We start from the raw sequence: 20,951 nt of genomic DNA, 5'->3' as shown, positions 1-20,951 counted from the left end.
GAGGACCCTAAAATGTAGCCAAAATTGAGAGCTACAAGACTAAAGATTTCTGTATGAGAGTCCAATTGGTTGGTTTCAATGTTCACCCATCCAACCAACCTCTTCTAGATTTGTAATATGTGCCAGGTTCTTCCCTGGGGGTTGGGGATTTGGAGATGAATCCATTTGGTGTTCATTCCAGTTACCCAGAAAGGTGGGAGAGGGCTGGAGATGGAAGAGGAGGTGAGGGTGTCTTCTAGGAGGCAGCTCTCCTCTGAGGTGAGAAGTTTTCTGTGGCCTGCCCTACAGGCTCCTGGGCTGGGTGACTTCTGCTGGGATAGGTCTCTCAGGACCTAAGGTGATCCTGGTATTCTTCTTGGGCACAGAATCCCCTGAAAAATAATAAATGCATATTAGTCATGACCTACCTTATCTGACATTAAAACATCCCACAGTCGTTCATTCACTGTATACTTATTGTGCACCTGTTGTTTGCGGGGCTCTGTTCTAGGCATTTGGGATACATCCGTGAATGAAACAATGTTTCCTGCCCACTGGGAGCTTATAGTCTAGCTTTAGTGATAAAAACAGCATGGAACAGAGGCTGGCACAGAAAATAGACCAAAGGAAATAAAGAACACAAAAGCAGATTTCTGTACACATCAGGACCTGATCTGTGATTGAAGAGCCACAAGGCTTTGAGGCAGTTGGGTTGATGAGTGATGTGTACAGTGTGGGGAGAACCAACTTACTCTGGGGGGAGGATTGCATCTTCTACATACACAATATATAAAGGCAGATTCTAGGTAGATTAAAACAATTTAAGACTACGAAGATAATGTAAAAATATGAGAGAAAAATCTCTGTGACCTACAGATGCTGAAAGTCTTAAAATAAGGCCCCAGAAACACAAACCATGAGGGGAAAATGATTGTCTTAGGCCATGTCAAAATTAAGGATTGCTTTTCAGTGAAGGACAGTATCATTAGTTAACAACACTCACAGAGTACTCACTAGGTGCCTGGCACTGTTCCATGTGTTTGCAAATGGTAACCCTGTAATCGAACCATTCTATGAACTTGGTCCCATTCGTGTCCTCACTTCAGGACATGGGAAAACAGAACCACAGAAAAAGGTACACTTGAAAGTGGTGAGAACAGATTCAAGCTCAAGCAGTCAGGGACTAAAGTCCAAGCTCTTGGCCAGGGATCCACAAATGCTTTCTGCTTTCTGTAAAGAGCCAGAGAGTACATTTTTTTTTGCCGGGGAGCGGGGGGGGCCTCTGTGGACCACACAGTTGTAGGGATCCAAAGTGCACGTCAGTGGCATTGGGATTCTTTTAAGCTAAAAACACCTGAACAGACATCAGCCACGGGAAAGAGAAAACTTGCCTAAACTTCTTTGCTGCCTTACAGAGGACTTCCTGAAAGATACAGTCACCATAAATCCTCAGTCTGTGTGACTCACAGCCAGAAAGGAGACTAATCATTGTAACCTGAATAATTGCTTAAACAAACTTTACCTGAAACTGTCACACCTTCTATCTGCTCTTCCATAGGAGCCCTTTCTCCCTGCTCCCTATCCCCTTATCAGGTGGGTATGGAAACACTTACCTTCCTTTTCCTCTAATTCAGTGGTTCTTGAAGCAAATGAGAACAGTGGAAATAGAGCAGGAATTGGAGACAGCTCCAGCATCCATTATCCTCAGGATGGGTAATAAGATGTGGGCATGTGCGCAATGAGGCACTGGGCACCACTGGGAATGAACAAGTCAAATGCTCCTACCGTAACATGGGTAAGTGTTAACACCATGATATGGAGTCGAGAAAGGGAAGAAACAGCAATGTTTACAGCCCAATGCCATTCAAGCTATTTAAAAACACAAACAGGGGCACCTGGCTGGCTCAGTCTGTGGAGCATGTGACTCTTGATCTCGGGGTCGTGAGTTCGAGCCCACATTTGGTGGAAAGATTACTTAAATACCTTTTTTTTTTTTTTTTTTAGAGAGAGAGAAAGAGAGAGTACATGAACAAAGAAGATGGGGCAGAGGGAGAAGGAGAGAATCCCAAGCAAACTCTGTGCTGAGTGCTGAGCCTGGCACTGGGCTTGATCTCATGACCCTGAGATCAGGACTGGAGCTAAAATCAAAAGTCAAATGCTCGGGGCATCTGGGTGGCTCAGTCAGTTAAGCGTCTGCCTTCGGCTCAGATCATGATCCCAGAACCTGGGATGGAGCCCCGCATTGGGCTCCCTGCTCAGCAGGAGCCTGCTTCTCCCTCCCCTCTGTCCCTCTACCCCCACTCATGCTGGAGCGCTCCCTCTCTCTCAAATTAATAAATAAAATCTATATATGTTTTAGATTTAGATATAGATTATATATATATCACAATGATAATTGTTTTTCCTTCTATCTACCCTTCTAGGTTCCCAGCTGGATCTCTATAAGAAATGACAAATTAACAGGAGAAAAACAGAAGTCTGTTAACACTGTATATTTCATATATGCATGGGAGAAATCCGGGGATGAGTAACTCAAAGGGGTGGCTAAAACTTGGGCTTATTTGGCATCTTCAGCAAAGAACAACACATTTGTAGAGAATGACAGGGCAAAGGAAACTGTTTTAGACTTCCAAGGGTGGCAAACTATGGGAAAGTAAATATATGGTGGGAAACTAACAGAATGCAGTTTGTTTTCAGATTCTTCTGGTGCTGCCACTGGGTTCATAAGAGTCTAGAGTCTCCAGTAAAGGAAAATTTAAACCCTAGAAAGGGAGAAGGGAAAGAGAGCTTTTCCTGTATTTGCTACTTTTTAATTGCCTTCAGCTCAAAATAATTCTTATGTCAAAGAAGCATATTTTGGGGTGTCATATTCTGGTTTCCTTCAATGATATTTCTGTACAGTGAAATAGTTTGCAGTCTGTTAACCAGAATTAGGTAGGTCTATATATATAGCAACATGAAAAGACTTTCAAGACACTTTGTCAAGTAAAACAACAAGTCATGGAACAACACAAATGCTATAATCCTATTTATTTAAAAATTAGATACATGTCCACACATGCAAAATGAGTAAATTCATAGACAGCCGACCAGAAAGTGGCTTAAACTGTGGATACTTTTCAGGAGTGCGGTGGGCCTGAGGGGTGGGTGTGAAGGCAGCTTTCCCAGATGGTTCTGTATAGCCTGCTGTGTTCCTCACAAGAATGTACTCATTGTTAATTACTTGGGCAATTTTTAAAAATAAAAATCAAAGTGAACTTCTGAGAAGAAACAAAACAGGAATCATCTGGACTTTTTCAAAATATAGATACCACCCTGGGGCCTGCTGACTCAGAAGCTGGGGGAAAGGAAGCACAGCAAGCCCGGAAAAGAACCCCAGGTAATTCTGACGGGCACTCCCCCTTAAGCACCACTCCGCCAGGGAAAGTTTGGCAAATCACTTGAACTTGAAATCCAAGTAATTGTAAAAGTCTTTTCTGTGCACCAAAAAGCTCTTCTGGGCCATGACAAAGCTCATGTTGGAAGGCTCTGAGCAAATTCCTTTTCATCTCTGGGTCTGAGTCCCTTCTTTTGGAAAATGAGGCGGTTGGACCAGAATCTCTTTAATGGATGGTCCCAGGTCCCTTCCACTTACCTTTTAGGATTCTAGGTGGGCTGTGTTTCTAATCCAACCAACCAAGACCTACTACTGTCTTGTTAAAAACAAAACACCAGATAACTGTCCTGCTAATGAATACAGAATAAAAGTAGAAAATCACTCCTTTGTCATCCCTAATTGAGTCAGGCAAGGAGCTCCAAGAGATGTTAAAAGCACTGGGTGAAACACAGAAACAGTAGAGTCATGCAAAGTATTACGTACAGTTTACTAACAAATTCCGAAGGGAAAGTGTACTTCAACAATGGGAGAGCCCTTTAAGCAAGCAGCAACACTCAGAGTGGGACAACCTGGTGTGGTGTCCCTCCCGATGGGGCATACGCTGAAGTGCCTGACATCATCTGTGAACTACTAAGGTCCAAATGTTCTATGTAAGTGTAATCATGAGAAAACAGACCAATCAGGCCTCTCTGGCCCCCACTTCCACCCTGTCCCTTCTCCAACTGCCCCTTTCAGCCCCTCTCGATTTATTGCAACTCCCACAGCTGGGGTTTCCAGCATATACAGAGGTGATACATACAACTACAACATAAAGCAGGAGGGTGCAGGGAGATTTTGTTTTCCATGGCATTAGTCAGGGAAACAGAGAAACAGAACCAGCAAAACTAATCGTGTGTGTGTGTGTGTGTGTGTTACATATATATATATATGATTTATTTTAAGGAATTAGTTCATGGGATTGTGGGGGTTGGCGAGTCTGAAATCCATAGGGCAAGACAGCAAATTTGGAACTCAGGCAAGAGTTGATTTTGCAGTCTTGGGTCCAAAATCTGCAGGGCAGGCCGACAGACTGGGAACTCAGAAAAGAGTTGATGTTGGAGTCTGGAGTCCAAATTCTCTCCATTCTGGGAAGACTCCGTTTTCCGTCTTAAGGCCTTCAACTGATCAGGTGAGGCCCACCCACACTCTTGCGGGTCACCACCTTTATTTAGTAAACAGATTGTACACGATGATCACTTCTACAAAGTGCTTTCACAGCAACTTCTAGAATAACATTTGATGGAACAACTGGGCACCACACCCATTGGTAAACTGTACCAAGGCATTTATTTATTCACTCTGATCATCCACCTCACTAACCTGGTTTTTAGCTGTATCCATGCTCTTGTTTTCTCGACCTTTATTTCAACATTTATATTTTTCGTTTCTAATACTCCTGCTTGATTCATTTTCCTTATTTCTTGTTCTTCTTTGATATTGCTAATATCGTCCCTTATCTCCACATCATGTTTATTTCAAATTTTTGGTGTGTTTGTCCTAATACCCCTGCTTCAAATGGCATACGTCAGGCAGTTCACTGACTTTATTTTCAGGAAGTTGTACTACTCAGATATCTAGTTGTTTTAGCCCCTGGGTTCCTTTCCCCTCTGCACAAGGATCTCAATTATTCAGTCTGGTGGTGTGTACTGAGAGAAGAAAAAGGCCTGTTCCTGGTGTGTGTTAGTCCCAAAAAGTTTGAGTAGAGGGGAGGATGAGCCCTGGCAGTGGTGGGGGGCAGAAAGCTCCAGGGTCCACCAGATAGCTCCAAGCACTCCCTCTGGTTGCCACTGCCCCAGCTAATCATGGTTTCACCTTCAACCAGCTTTAGCAGTTTCCTAGTTGGCATCCTGAGTCCTGCTGATTTGGAGAGGTGGGTGGGTGAGTGAATCCTGAGTGCAACTGTCTTCAATTTCCAGCTGGCATGTGGAATTATTTGTGTGAATGGTGTGAGGTAGGAACCCAACCTCATTTCTTTCCCCATATGGATAGCCAATGTTCCCGGCACTGCTCACTTACTAAATGGCCCATCCTTTCATTTGCAATGTCACTTCTGTATATCACATTTCCATATGTTCCTCGTTCTAATTCTGGGCTCTGCATTCTGTTCCATTGTTCTTTTTGTCTATCATCTGATTTACTACAGCTCTATAATAAACCTTTACATCTGCTATGCCTATCTGGTAGAACTTGCTCTTCGTCCTCAAAATTGGATTGGCAATTCTTGGCCCTTTGCTTTTCCTTAAGAATTTTAGAATCAGCTTCTAAGCGAAATAAGTCAGTCAGAGAAAGACAAATACCCTATGATTTCACTCAAATGTGGAATTTAAGAAGTAAAACAAAAGAACATGCGGGGAAAAAGAGAAGAAAACCAAAAAACAGACTCTTAATTATAGAGAACAAACATTACTGGAGAAGTGGGTGGAGGATGGGTGAAATGGGTGATTGGGATTAAGGAGGCACTTGTCCAGACGAGCACGGGGTGGGGTATGGAAATGTTGAGTCACTGCATTCTACACCTGAAACTACTATTACACTGTAAGTTAACTAACTGGAATTTAAATTAAAACCTTACAAAATAATAACAAATAAGTAAATATTTGTTTTGTTTTAAACACCCTAGATAATTTTTTTTAAGATTTTATTTATTTATCAGAGAGAGAGGGAGAGCGAGCACGAGCAGGGGGCAGGGAGGAGGGGCAGAGGCAGAGGGAGAAGCAGACGCCCTACTAAGCAGGGAACCCGATGTGGGACTGGATCCCAGGACCCTGGGATCATGACCTGAGCAGAAGGCAGACGTTTAACCAACTGAGCCACCCAGGCGCCCTAAGTAAATATTTGTTTAAGAAAAAAAAAAAAAAAAGAGTTTTGGAATCAGCTTATCAAGGTCCACTGAAAATCTTGTTGCTATTTGGATTGGAATTGCCCTGACTTTATACATCAATTTGGGAAGAATAGAGATCTTTACACACAGTTATCTCAGACTCTCTCTCCATTTCTTTAGGTCTTTGTTGCCCTTAATTAGAGTTTTCTTTCTAAAGATCTGTCCACCCCCTCCTTTTAAAGTTTTATTTATTTATTTATTTAAGTAATCTCTACACCCGACGTGGGGCTCAAACTCACAATCCCAAGATCAAGAGTCACACGCTCTTCTGACTGGACCAGCCAGGCACCCCTCCTTCCTTTTAAATTATTCCCAGTTGCTTTTTAAAATATTACAAATGGCACCCTTCCTAAATTTACATTTTCTAACTACTGGCTATGGGAATATCAAAATACAATTGTTTTTGGCATCTTGATAATCTGATCAGCAAACTTACAAAACTCTTATCAAGTCTGATAATTTGTGCATTCTTTAGAGTTTTCTGCGTGGAGCAATTATATCATGTGAAAATAATAAATATTTGTTTCTTCCTTTCCAATCTTCATACCTTATATAACCTTTTTTTTCTTGTCTTACTGTGCCGGCTGGGACCTTTAAAGCAATGTTGAATGTAGTGATGATGCCTGGCATTCTTGTTCATTCTCCAGCTTTTTAAAGGAATGCTTCTTTTTTTGTACTTTTTTTTTTTTTTAAGTAGGCTGCATGCCCAACATGGGGCTTGAACTCATGACCCTGAGATCAAGAGTCGCATGCTCTGCAGACTGAGCCAGCCAGGCACCTCTAAAATGAATGTTTTTAATGTTTCTTCTATGAAACTTACCCATCCTGTATGGTTTTTGTGGATGATCCTTATTAAGTTAAGGATGTCCTATTTTTAATTTGGTAAGAGCTTGTATATTGAATGGGTGTTGGTTTTATTGACTAGTTTTGTTGTGTCTGTGGAGACGATCTGTAGTTTTTACCTTTTAATCTGTTAATATGAGAAATCACATTTCTTGATTTTCTAATAATAAGCCAAGTCTGCATTCCTAGGATAAACCCAGCTTGTTTGTGATGTATTATCTTATGAATTGCAATATTAAGTTTGCTAGTATTTTCTCAGCACTGTTTGCAACGATATTCATGAGTGAGACTGGCTGAAACTTTTCCTTTCTTGTAATATCTTTGTCTGATTTTGATGCTGAATCAGTTTTAGAAAATTATATTTTTCTATAAACATGTGGGGAATTGCCCATTTTGGCCTATTTTCAAATTTATTGGCATAAAGTTGTTCACAATATTCTCTTGCTTTTTATTATAATTATTATTATTATTTAAAATCTCTGCATCTGTAGATATGGGCTCTTTTTCATCCCTAATATTGTTTATTCTAGTCTTCTGTTTTATTGATCAGTCTTGCAAAAAATATGTCAGATTTTTGGACTTTTTAGAGAACTGACTTTTAGCTTCATGAATTATCTTTATTGTAATGGTTTTTATTCATTAATTTATGGTTTTTTTTTAAATAATTTATTTGCTTCCAATGGGTGGGGGTCATTCTGTTGATCTTTATCTGATTTCCTAAGTTGGTTGCCTAGTTCATTAATTTTCAGACTTCTAAATTATGCACTTAGGGGCTCCTGGGCGGTTCAGTGGGTTAAACTTCTGCCTTCAGCTCAGGTAATGATCCCGGGCTCCTGGGATGGAGCCCCACTTCAGGCTCCCTGCTCAGTGCAGAGCCTGCTTCTTCCTCTGCTCCTCACCCCGCTAGTGCTCTCTCTCTCCCTCTCTCAAATAAACAAATAAATAAAAATCTTTAGAAAATATTAAGCATTTAAAATTTTAAAAAAACTTCCTTCTTGCACAGTGTTTCATCTGCAACCCCCCAAATTTTCACTTTAATTACTTTGCAATCTTAAGTATTTTCTAATTTTCTTTTTTTTTTTTTTAAGATTTTATTTATTTATTTGACAGAGAGAGACATAGTGAGAGCAGGAACACAAGCAGGGGGAGTGGGAGAGGGAGAAGCAGGCTTCCTGCTAAGCAGGAGCCCGATGCAGGGCTCGATCCCAGGACCTTGGGATCATGACCTGAGCCGAAGGCAGATACTTAACGACTGAGCCACCTAGGCGCCCCAAGTATTTTCTAATTTTCGTTACAGCTTTTTTCCTTGGTCCATGGGTTATTTAGTAGTGTGTTTTAAAAATTTAATGTATAAGGTTTTAAGTAGTTTTTGTTGTTGTTAATTATTTCTTGGGTTTTTTTCTGTTTTGCTTTGTTTTTAAGATTTTATTTATTCATTTGACAGAGGGAGAGCACAAGCAGGGGGAGTGGCAGGCAGAGGGAGACGGAGAAACAGACTCCCCACTGACATTCTTGTTTATCCTCCAACTTTTTAAAGGAACACTTCTTTTTTTTTGTACTTTTTTTTTTTTTTTTTTTTTAAGTAGGCTTCATGCCCAACATGGGGCTTGAACTCATGACCCTGAGATCATGGGAGAAAATCTTTACAAAGCATACATCTGATAAAGAGCTTGCATCCCAGGGGCCCCTGGGTGGCATATTTGGGTGAGTGTCAGACTTGTGGCATTCTTGTTTATTATATGTATATGAACTATACTGTTTCGTATTTTCACCAGCAAGGTTCAAGAGCTCCAGTTGTTCTTTTTTTTTTTTTAAATGTTACCTTCATTTTTAATTTTTTTAAAGATTTTATTTATTTATTTGAGAGAGAGAGAATGAGAGAGAGCACATGAGAGGGGGGAGGGTCAGAGGGAGAAGCAGGCTCCCTGCCGAGCGGGGAGCCCGATGCGAGACTCGATCCAGGGACTCCAGGATCATGACCTGAGCCGAAGGCAGTCGCTTAACCAACTGAGCCACCCAGGCGCCCCAAGAGCTCCAGTTGTTCTAAATCCTCTTGAGCACTTGGTATTGTCAAATCAAAATTTTTAAGCATTTTAATAGGTATGCAGAAGTATCTCATCTGGTTTTAATTTGCGTTTCCCTAGTGACTAGTGATGCTGAGCATCTTTTCATGTGCTTAGTTGCCATCTATATATCTTTTTTGGTGAAATATATCTGTTCAAGTCTTTCGCCCGTTTTCAAAAAAGCAGGTTATTTTCTTATTATTGACTTTGTAGAGTTCTTTATATCTTTGGGATGCAAATTCTTTTTTTTTTTTAAGATTTATTTATTTATTTGAGAGAGAGGGACAGAGGGAGAGGGAGAGAGAAACTTCAGCAGACTCCTCCCTGAGCTCGGAGCCCAACTTGGGACTTGATTTCAGGACTCTGAAATCATGACCTGAGTCAAAACAAAGTCTGACACTCAACCAACTATGCCACCCAGGGGCCCCTGGGATGCAAGTTCTTTATCAGATGTATGCTTTGTAAAGATTTCCTCCCAGACTGTGGTTTGCCTTCATTCATTCCTGTAACAGTCCCTTGCAACCATTGTATCTGTTTTCTGTCCCTATGGTTTTGCTTTCACAAAAAGGGCACATAAAAGGAATCATGCCGTCTGGAGTCTTTCAAGCCTGGCCTCTTTTACTTAATATGACACATGTTGTGGAGCATATCAATTGTTCGTTCCTTTTTATTCCTGAGTAGTAGCCCATTGCATGCAGTGTTCCACAGTTTGTTTATACATTCTCCAGTTGAGGAACATTTGGGTTATTTCCAAGTTTGGGCTATTACAAAAAGAGCTGCTATAAACATTCTTGGGCAGGGTTTTGTGTGAACATAACTTTTCATTTCTCTAGGGTAAATACCTAGGAGGGGGATTACAGGGTCATATGGTAAATGTATAAGCTACCTTTATAAGAAGCTGCTAACCTGTTTTCCTAAGTGGCTATAGCGTTTCATATTTTCACCAGCAAGGTTCAAGAGCTCCAGTTGTTCTAAGTCCTCTTGAGCACTTGGTATTGTCAAATCAAAATTTTTAAGCGTTTTAATAGGTATGCAGAAGTATCTCATCTGGTTTTAATTTGCATTTCCCTAGTGACTAGTGATGCTGAGCATCTTTTCATGTGCTTAGTTGCCATCTATATATCTTTTTTGGTGAAATATATCTGTTCAAGTCTTTCGCCCATTTTCCAAAAAGCAGGTTATTTTCTTATTATTGACTTTGTAGAGTTCTTTATATCTTTAGGATGCAAATTCTTTTTTTTTTTTTTAAGATTTATTTATTTATTTGAGAGAAAGAGAGAGGGAGAGAGAGGGGCAGAGGGAGAGGGAGAGAGAAACTTCAGCAGACTCCTCCCTGAGCTCGGAGCCCAACTTGGGACTTGATTTCAGGACTCTGAAATCATGACCTGAGTCAAAACAAAGTCTGACACTCAACCAACTATGCCACCCAGGGGCCCCTGGGATGCAAGTTCTTTATCAGATGTATGCTTTGTAAAGATTTCCTCCCAGACTGTGGTTTGCCTTCATTCATTCCTGTAACAGTGACTTTTGAAGAGCAGTTCTTAATTTTGACGAATTTCAATTGATCGATTGTTTTCTCTTAGGGATCATGCTCTTGGCATTATATCTAAGAATTCTTTGCCCAGCCCAAATTCACAAAAATTTCTCTTGTGTTTTCTTCTAGAAATTTTATATAATCATAGCAGCTATCTCATGAGGTTGTTGTATTGAATGGGGGTAATATATGTAAAGCCCTTAGCACAGGGCCTGGCACAGAATGAACCCTCAGTAAACAGAGCCTAAGATGGACATTTGCCTAGGTGATATTTATAAGGCGTGCCCTCACACCCACCACACATTTCCTCTGCACAGACCTGTGTCCTGTCATCACAGAATGACAAGACACAGCAGCAAAGCATATCCTTGTCCAACCTGATCCTGGAACCAATGGAGGTATGTGGGCAATTGAGAGAGGCCGTAAGGACTACAGGTCATCTCAAGAACCAGACCCGGAAGGTGTTCTTCCTACTGCAACTAGCTCTCCGCTAGCCTGCTTGTTTCCATGCAACCTGGAGGTCTAGCCCAAATTATGATGCGGTTCTGGGGACTAAGGTCTATTTATTGAGCACCTACTGTGTGCCAGGCCATTGGCTCCAGCAGCTAACGAGATAGAACCCACAGACTAGCAGAAGAAAAAAAATGAACCAATAATTACATAATTAATTACTGAATTAAGGAAAAGGATGGGGGGGTTACATCCAATAAAAAAATTGTTGCCTTTCCTCTGCCTCCGCCTCTGTACCAGGCGTCTCGGGGCCCTCCAGGCTGGGGGTGGGGGTGCTCAGACACAGGGGCCCACGTGATGTGGAAAGGTCCTCGGGGAGGTGGGGGCTGTGCTTTGGAGGGCTCTGAGAGAGGGGTTATTCATTCGTGGTCCATTCATTCATTCGAGAAATCTTCAGGCGGCACCTACTGTGTAGGCAGACCAACGCGGCCCCTGCCCTACTATGTTGGGGGGCAGACAGCGACAGGAAAAAGATAACGAAGACGGTTTCAGCCAGAGCCTTAGGCACGGCGGGGCTGTGATGGGGACAGGGCGGCCCGGTAGAGCGGCCGCCCGGGGACGGGGTCTTCCTGTATTTCCGGCACCCACCCCCGCGCCCCGGCTCCGCAAAGAGGTCACCACGCTAGCGACGAGCGCGCCCTCCGCCCGGCCCGCAGCACGCGCGCCCCCGCGAACGAGCGCGCGCGGCCCACTGCCCGCCCGCGCCCCGGCGCCCTCCGCGCACGACGCCCCCTGGCGGGAGCCCTGGACCACACCGGCCGCGCGAGCAGGGGAGGGGGCGGGGGCGCCGCGCACGCGCAGGGCCGGCGGCGCGCGCCGAGCGGGGGGCACCGCGCGGGTGCAGCCACGATGGAAGGGGGTGCGTACGGAGCGGGCAAAGCCGGGGGCGCCTTCGACCCCCACACCCTGGTCCGGCAGCCGCACACCATTCTGCGCGTCGTGTCTTGGGTAAGGACGGCTGGGTGGCCCGGCCGCGCCGGGGGTGGCGTGTCGTGGGGGCGCCGGCGAGGGCGGCGCGCCCGGACGGACCCCAGACCCGCCGGACCCCGGGCGAAGGTGCCGCAGCCCGCGGGGAGCCTTCCCGACAGGGTGCCGGCGCCCGCCCCCACCCTCCTTCCCCGGCCCCAGGCGGGGGTCCCAGCGCTGGCGAGGGGCGCCCGCTCCTGCTGCCGGCGCCCTTGCTGCCCGGCGCTCCCATTCGCCTGTGGCCCCGCCATGGTCGTGACCTCCAGGCCGCGGCTATGCGGCTCGCGGCTCGGGTTGCGCGTTGCCGCCCGGGCGGATCAGCGCCGGTGGGGACCGAGCCCGGGTTTCAGGTGGCCTTTTTTGGGGGGGTGGATCAGGGCGTGGATCATCTCATGGGGTGCACGCCGCGTCTGCTGTAGACGTTGGAGGAGAGGGCCGGAAACCAGGTTTGATGGCTTAGCCCGGAAGGTATGGAGCGATGCGTCGGGAGCCGGATACCTGGCTTCCACCCGGGAACTGCCTCTCCTTCGCTGCGTGACCTTGGACTGGGAACCACCCAAGAAATGTTTATGGGAAACGAGGAGTTACATTCTGAGGTGGGGAGAGTCAACTCCTTTCTCATGCCTCAGTTTCCCGATTTGTAGAAAGGTGGGAGAAGCCACCTTGGGCTCTGATATTTCCTGAATCCATAACCGCCCCGCCCCCAAGTACACCTGGATGCTTGGGGGTGGGGGGTTAGGGGAGAGGCCCCCTACCCACAGGGAAGAGCAGAGAGGCCCGTTCTGGAGCTCCAGCCTGGTGGGGGTTAGAATCCCCCAGCAGTAGGGGGTCCCTGCTCAGACCTGGGGCTGTGGGGGAGGAGGATGGGACAGAGACAGTGAGCACAGAGCGAGGGGTTCAGATGGTCTGGGCAGCACCCCAGGAGAGGAAGGCCCGCTGTGGGAAGGGGTGCTTAGGGCCCCCTAGGGTTTGCTGGCCATTGCCCAGACACCCTCACTAGAGGGTCATGTCTCTGCGGACCTGGGGCCTATTCCTGTGGGCCCATACCAGAAGGGCTAGGATTGGGGACACTGGGCAGGGTCACTTCAGTGACCCCAAGGGGCTACACCTAAGGCCAACTGTGGCCTCAGGGTGCTCAAGCCCCCTCACTTCCTGGGTTTTCAGGGCAATATTAGGGTCTGATGGGTGGGACAGCATGGGTGTTTATCTCTGGCCTCCCAGAGAGAAAGGAAGCTAACTGTCCTTTGTCAGAGAACGTTAAAACCTCTCCCTGGTGCCACAAGAAGCCATGTGTAAACCCCTTTCTTCTCAAGTACCCACCAGATGGGGAGCTCGCTGAGGGCAGGGAAGCCCCAGTGGCTGCACAGGACCTGGCAGTCGGCCTGGCACCCTGGGCACATCCAGAAGGCTTTGTGGTGCTGGATTCATTCATCTATGCCAGTCTCCAGCTCCGCAGAGACCCCGACTGGCTGTTGGCAGAGATAGAGCTCTGGGGGGGCACCTGCCTGATCCGGTGGGCCAGCTGTGTGCTCTGCTCCCCTTTGCCAGCCCCTGGGCCATGGGCCTGGGAGGGTGAAGCCACTGGCTTTGTGAGCAGGTGTGGGCAGTTTGCCTGGTTAGGGCACTTCTGCCTGTGACAGCTTCATTTAGCAAAGCTTCATCCAGTCTGCTGGGCCCTTAGGGAAGGCGGCATGACTCAGACGCAGCCTTTAGTGCTCAGGGATGGCACAGTCCCACTGGGAAGGGAGCCAGGTACCCCCCCCCCCCCCGGGCAGAGGGGTCCCCCTGCCATGGGAATCAGAGAGGCTTCGTGGAGAAGGTGATATCAAATTGGGCCTTGAAGGATGAGCAGGGCTTACCTCTGTTCATATCTGGGTGCAGGGAGACATTCCAAGCAGGAGGAAGGAAAAGGAACTGACGGAGAACCCACTGTGTGCGAGGTGGGGGGTGAGGGGCGCACACAGTCACCCAGCTCATTCCCCTACAGCCTGCATCACTCGAAGAAGTAGGCTCAGAGAGACCCAAGGTTACTGAGCATGTAAGCAGCAGACAGAGGACCGAACCCAAATCTTGGCATCTCCAAAGCACATTGATTGCTTCCCTGGGAGCTGGAAGAGGTCAGAATCCTGGGTTTCAAGACTGGGCAGGATAAAGGTCATCTGGGCCAACCAGCATCTAAGGCCCAAATCCCCCCACGGCCTCCTAGTTCTGCTCACTACTTTTGTGTGAGCAGAGGCCGCTGATACAGGCCGATTGTCACCTTTAAAAAATATATCGTATTTTTTTTCTGATCACAAAAGTAATGCCTGCTGATGTATGGGAAATATAAACATCACTTGCGATGGTCACACAACAATATAAATGTACTGGACTTAATACCATGTGCACCTAAAAGTGATGATGGTGGTACATTTTATGTCCTATCTATTTTACCACAATAAAAACAATCAGGAAAAAAAAAATCACGTGGGATCCCACCACTCAGGGAGGCCCAGTGCTTCCTTCCAGTGTTTTTTGAAAATGTGTGGTATACCAACATGTTTTAACACGTTGACAAGCATGCAGAGGATGCAGTTGGTGACCTGCCCTTCGCCCTGGTGTTGCCTTGGCGCCCCATGGGGTCAGGGAGGCATCAGGCTTTACCTTCAAGCTAAGGAAGCCTGAGCTCCAGGGCTAGGGTGACCAGTTCATCCCGGTTTGCTGGAACTTTCCCAGCTTTAGCGCTGAAAGTCCTGTGTCCTGGGAGCCCTGTCAGTCCCACACAAACCTGGACGCCTGGTCCCTCCATCCTGGACCACTCCTGTATTTCTCCCGTGTAGGCTGGGGGCAGCCCTAGCCCCATGTGCTTGTGGGCTGGTGATTTTGTGCCATTTGTAAAAGACAGATCTTGTTTCTGAAAGAGGGACCCCCATACCTGGATCTACCCTGGAACCTGAGCCACTGGGACAGAAGCACGTTGCCCAGCATCTCCTCTTTGGCTTCCTCAGCTCCTCTCTGCGCCCCCCTTCCCCACCCACTGGCCCCCAGGCCCGGTGATTAGGCAGAGCGGGCATTGAGCGCTTTGGCTAAGTGGGGAGGGGGCTGGCAGCCCTCTGGCTCAGCTGACTTGGACCTTTCCTGCCCGGGGTGAGGAGGGGACGGCTGAGAGGGGGGCAGCAAGGGAGGGCGAGCTCAGAGCTGCTGCCTCTGACCGGGTTGGAGGGAGACAGCGCGGTGCTGGCTGGCGGCCAGGAGAAGACTGCCTCTAGGCTGCTCCATGCAGCAGCTGCGACCACCCTTGTGCCTCGGTCTCCCCAGCTCAGTGAGGAGGCTGAGCTAGGTCAGAGGTGCTCCAAGATTGCAGCCTGTCAGCGGACGCCTTTCTTTGTGCTGGGGCCAGGTGGGGGACACGGAGCTCCGGCAGGGAGCTAACTGATTTCATATAAAGGACCCCCCTGTGGCCTTTGCGATCTTTTAGACGGTCCACCTGATCTGCGGGGAAGGAATATTGGCACTGGTAGAGGAGAGGGTGGTTGGTGTTTTAATGTTCAGTCTGAGCAAAACAGGATGCTAAAATGTTTGAAATTTCGGCGTGTTCAGGGTTGATTTCTGAACACCCCAGGATTCTGTGAGTAGGGTGGGTATCGCCCCCCCAAACGACAGAATAAGGCACAACCTGAAGGTCTGCGGGGTCCACATTCAGTGTACCCGCTGTGGCCTCCCTGTCTAGGTTGCCATGGTCTCATTTCATCAACACCCTCAGTCATCCTGGTGAACACGGACTATAAAAGCAGAGCTTGCTTTGGAAACACAGCAGCTTCGAGATGAGATCCCTTGTCCCCTCTCCCATCCAGATCGCCATTCCCTAGCCGTCCTGCATCAAAATCCTGGAGCTGTGGGGTGGCGAAAAGGGGTCCAGGGTGGAGATGGAGCCTCTGGCCAGCTCTGGCATTCAGTCATCCATTCCACAAATGCCAAGTCCCTGCCCAGTACCAGCCTGTGTGTCCCACCAGAGACACTCTCAGTCCAGTGACTCGGAGACTTGAGACACTACAAGAAGAAAATCCAGTAGGGGGTAGCTGCCTCTGCCAGGGGGGTATGGAGGACTTCCAAGGGGAAGTGACTTCTGGGTTGGTTCTGATAAAGATGTGAGGAGGGAACATTCCAGGTGAAGGGAACAGCGTGTGCAAATATCTGGAGGCATGAGGTCCGAGTGGGCTTCAGAAACGATGGTGAGCTCTTGGAGGTTCTGGGTGTGTGAGTGAGAGTGACGTCACACTGTGGGTGTGCTCAAGAGTGGCAGGTGGAGGGGGGGCGGCTCACAAAAGACCTCAGGTGGCAGATGCACACACTGGACTTCATCTGAGGGCCAAGGGCAGCCACAGAGAGGGGTTTCAAACAGAGAAGAGCTCCCTGTGGCTGCCATGTAGAGGTGTGGCTTGAGAGGGTCCTGGGGGCAGGTGTCCTGACAGGAAATGGGTGGCCTCATACAGCCTGTCCTCTCCCGGCACCTGGCACAGCCCTGTCACTAACTCAGGGAGCTACGTCCATGGAGGTAGATCACATGCTCCTTTGGCATTTATCACTAACAGCCTTGGAATCTTCCTTGTCTTTTCATCTGCTTGTGACTGACCTTTGGCTGGTCTATCTCACTTAGGTCTAGGATGGAGTCAGTGGCAAGGAGATCTTCAGGAGATGTTGGCTGGTAGGTGAGGTCTTCAGGAGATGTTGGCTGGTGGGTGAGGTCTTCAGGAGACGTTGGCTGAGGGTTGAGGTCTTCAGATGTTGGCTGATAGGTGAGGTCTTCAAGAGACATTGGCTGAGGGCTGAGGTCTTCAGATGTTGGCTGGTAGGTGAGGTCTTTAGGAGACGATGGTCGAGGGCTGAGGTCTTCAGGAGATGTTGGGTGGTAGGTGAGGTCTTCAGGAGACGATGGTCGAGGGCTGAGGTCTTCAGGAGATATTGGCTGGTAGGTGAGGTCTTCAGGAGATGTTGGCTGGTAGGTGAGGTCTTCAGGAGATGTTGGCTGGTAGGTGAGGTCTTCAGGAGACGTTGGCTGAGGGCTGAGGTCTTCAGATGTTAGCTGGTAGGATCCTGCCTTGTATCTTGGGTATTTCCTCGTGCACAGGGGCAGTGTGGGAACTTGGGAGCCTGGGGGAGCCTGGTGTTTGACGTGGGGAGCAGGATCGCCTGAGCAGGACCTTGGAAAATCCTGGCCTCTCCAAGCCTCATCTGTGACCTGCGACTGGAATGCTTAGGTTTGGGGCAGATTCGCAACTTTGTGAAGACGGATGTGTAAAGGGCCTGCCATACATCCGCTCCTCCCAGGCCTGTGGCATCCTGGTCGAGTGGGTTTTGTTACCCCACTTTAGGTGAGAAGCTGAGGCCCAGAGAGGTTAACTGGAGTGGCTGGGATCACAGCTGACAGCTTCCGCTTCAGGGAGTCCCCAGCCACATGGGGCGAGCCCCATGACCTGCTCCTGCAGGGACCTGCGCCTGTGCCTGGGAAGCTGGGAAGCTGTGAGGCAAGCCCAAGCCTGGGGAGAAAGAACAAAGGCTGGGGGAGGAGGGGCAGAGAGGAGGAAAACCAGAAGGAAAGGAGGGCAGATGGCAGAGCTGGCAAGGGAGCTGCGCTGGGCACCAAACCCGGGGAACCAGCTGTCCGGTGGGAGGACAGGCAGGGCAGGCCACGGGGAGGGGCCTGGGGCCTGAAGCCATGTTCTGCAACCCCTCTGACCCTGGCTGGTGGTATGACTTGAGCAGGATGCCATGTGCTCTGGGCCTCAGTTCCCCCACCTGTCAAAGGGGAAAAGGATAATCGGATTGGGCTTGTGGTTCCCAACCTTTCTATCCTCAAAGAACCCCCACTCTTGCTCCTAGTGGACTCCAGGTTGGGGACTTTTGGACCAGTCAGTCTTTGAAGAAGTGATATCAAGAACTACACCCTCACAGTGCTTTTGGGGGGCTTGCAGCAAGGGGCCTGGGTCCCAGGTCCACGGATGTGAGCAGAGAGTCGGTTGGATCCTGGCACGGTGGCTCACATTGCTGTGTTTCTGGAGGACACTTCCCTTCCAGGGATGGAATTATGCTCAGCTCCCCTTGCGGGGGAAGGGGGCCGTGGGGAGGGGGTGGCTGTTTGGCTGGGGCAGTCCTAGGCTGCCAGGCCCAGACTGTTTAGAACACAGTCTTCCAGGAACCCCAACAAGCTGGGGCTCTCAGCTCACGGTCCAGGGGGCGAGCAGACATGGCCTGGGTCCCCGAGTCTTCAGCCCCATACTGAACATCCCTAATTATAAGCTGTACTGTAACCCAGCCTCCCCCGATGACCCCGCTCCCCTGGCAGCCTTCTTAAGGGGCTCTTCTTTCTGTCATACCCTCCCTCTGCCGAGCCTGGAGATGGAACAGGGTCCTCCTGGCTCCCCAGGCTGCCTCCAGACCATTCTCCCCCAGCTCTGACTTCTGTGCCAGCACTGAATCCCTGCCTCTTGGGCCAGCCGCAGGTCACTCCCCTTTTCCTTGAAGGTGCCTACGTCCTGACACTTGCTCTCCCTAGCACTACTCCTGCCTTCATTGCTGGTGACCGTAGCGCACACCTCCATGACCCTGCTCCTACCCTGGCCTCGGCCTCCTCCCACGGTTCCGTCCTCGGGCCGGGGCCCCGGGTGAGGCCTGGCCCACCTTCGCAGCAGCTGTCTGCACTCCCCCTCCTCTGTCTCTCCAGCTCTCTCTCACCTCTTGGTCTCAGCATCCCTGGGCCTGGGACCTCTGAGCCACTGGCCCTTGGGCTGTGCCCTCACCTCCTCCTCCCTGCCCCCCTGCAGCTGGGCTCCCCTGAGCTCTCACCCACCGGCACCCAGCCCCGGCCTCCCTCTCCCCCGGGCTCTCTCCCGTTCTGTGTCCCCCGCCGGCCTCCCTGCGGCCGCTTGCTCCGGGCCTTCAGAAGACCTGTCTGGTCACGGTCTCCAGGGGTTCTCCCTCGGTTTCTCACCTGCACCCCGCTCAGGCGTTCTCCCGGTCCTCTCCACCATCTGTGACCTTGCCACATCCATGGTCGCTTGTCATTAACGGCTCTCTCCGCTGAAGCTGGCCGGCCGTGAGAGGCTTCTCTGTCCTCCCCTTGGTCCCAACAGCCACAGGACGCACACACCCTGTCGTCTTCCCTTTAATACACACGGGAGCGCGTGCTGGGGGCCTGCTCTTTGCCGAGGGCTCACGGACTGTAAACCAGTGAGAACAGAGATGAGCACGCAGCCAGAGTGAGGGGACACTCAGGTCAGGGACAGGGAGGTGACAGTACAGTGGAGATGAGAGCGATGGGGCCAGCCAGGCGGAGAAGCGGGGAGGAGGACTTCCGGGCAGAAGGAGGGTCATGGTAAAGGCCGAGAGGTGCAGGAGAGCAGTGAAGAGGCTGCCACCCCCATGGGTGGAAGCTCTGGGGGGACAGAGACTGCGTCTATTATGTCACTCTTGTATCCGGTACTAGATGGTGCTTTTAGCGTCTTGTAAGGGTAAACGAGGTGGGAAACTGCACTGCTCTGCTTTCCTCTTTCCACCCCTTGTCCCCATTTAGGGTCTCCCACACAGCCTTCAAGGCCCAACTCAGATATCACCTCCTCCTTGAAGCCTTCCAGGATCCCCCCACCCCCAAGCTTGCTGTCTCCTCCCTGCTTCCCTTGTGCTCTATGTGAAAGGCTGTAAGAACTCTCAAAGCAGAAGGCATCTCCCCCTTTGTGTCTTTTTCTCTAGAAAGTGAGGCAGGGCCTGGGACCAGATTATCTCTCTGAAGACCTGGTATTTCCACAGAGTGAAAGAAACAGTGGACAATGTCAGGCTTATAGGAACTGGCAGGGCAGAGACAGGCATTGAGGTGAGGAGGAGCTCACAGACCTGGGTGGTTATCCCTGCCCTTAGTAGCGGAGAGACAGCAGAGAGCCTTGGTTTCCCCATCTGCAAAATGGGGAGAGCAGGGCCTGCCCCAGGGGGGCCATTGGGGCATAAACAAGGTCCTGCCTAGGAGGGGCTCCGGTGGTGCTTGGTTGGCGTTCACAGTGCTTTTCCAGGGGTGGCATTGTTCCCCCTCCCTACCTCCGAAACTTCCGAGGTGGCAGGACCTGGGTGAGGAAGGACCTGGGCTGTAGTGGGGAGGGGGTGGATACTCCTGTCCCCAAGCAGCTGCCTGGGGCCGTCAAGCAGCTTGTCTCAGGGTCTTGATTTCCCCCTGCCCCCCATGGTTACACAGCCACAAGAGGGTGAAGGTGGGGACAGTGCGGAGAGGAGGGGGACCCTTCAGATCACCCAGTTGAGGCTCTCAGTAGCTTGGGGACAGGGGTCTACTTGCTCAGGCCCCTGCCCTGCAGAGCCCCCTCACCACCCCCACCGCTGAGAATGTGAGGGACAGCTTGCAGGAAGATTATGGCCTAATCCCCTGCAGGTCACATCCAAGGCTTCAGAACAAGGTGCCCGGGCAGGGGAGGAGAGAAGGGACCCTAGGAGCCCTCCCCCCCGCAACCCTGCCTCAGCCCTGCGGCTCCGCACGAGGCTCTCCAGGAAGCAGAGAGGCTGCCTGGTGCTCGTCATGTGCCCCTGCGTTGGCTTCAGCCATTTTCCTCATATGACCCCGTGGGAGGCAGGGCCCCATTCCCATGAAGGAGGGGGGCCCTTGGCAGCCTGACTCATCCCTCAAAAGCACAGCTACTTCTTTCCTTACAGCCTTTCCCTGCGACCCAGGAAACAGGATCAAGGACTTTGGTAGGGACACTGGCAGGAAGGCAGGGTCAGCTC

General features: G+C 49.5%; 1 protein-coding gene across 3 annotated transcripts in view; it reads left to right on the top strand.

The window, feature by feature from the left end:
• Positions 1-12,010: 12,010 nt before the first annotated feature.
• Positions 12,011-20,951, top strand: part of SYNGR1 (synaptogyrin 1) — a 29,124-nt gene continuing 20,183 nt past the window's right edge. Inside the window, exon 1 of one of the 3 annotated variants that reach the window (XM_045872497.3) lies at positions 12,011-12,173. In XM_045872497.3, the coding sequence (XP_045728453.1) occupies positions 12,075-12,173 (99 nt within the window). In that variant the 5' untranslated portion in view covers positions 12,011-12,074. The remainder of the gene's footprint in view (positions 12,174-20,951) is intronic. The other 2 variants (XM_064590584.1, XM_045872498.3) reach the window with 2 other exon arrangements.

Source organism: Mirounga angustirostris, unplaced genomic scaffold, assembly GCF_029215605.1.
Source record: "Mirounga angustirostris isolate CCGP_5_RB_7025 unplaced genomic scaffold, mMirAng1.0.hap1 SCAF_5, whole genome shotgun sequence".
In the NCBI taxonomy this organism is placed as follows: domain Eukaryota; kingdom Metazoa; phylum Chordata; class Mammalia; order Carnivora; family Phocidae; genus Mirounga; species Mirounga angustirostris.
Note: the sequence above shows the minus strand (reverse complement) of the source record. Positions and strands in the feature narration are given on the sequence as shown.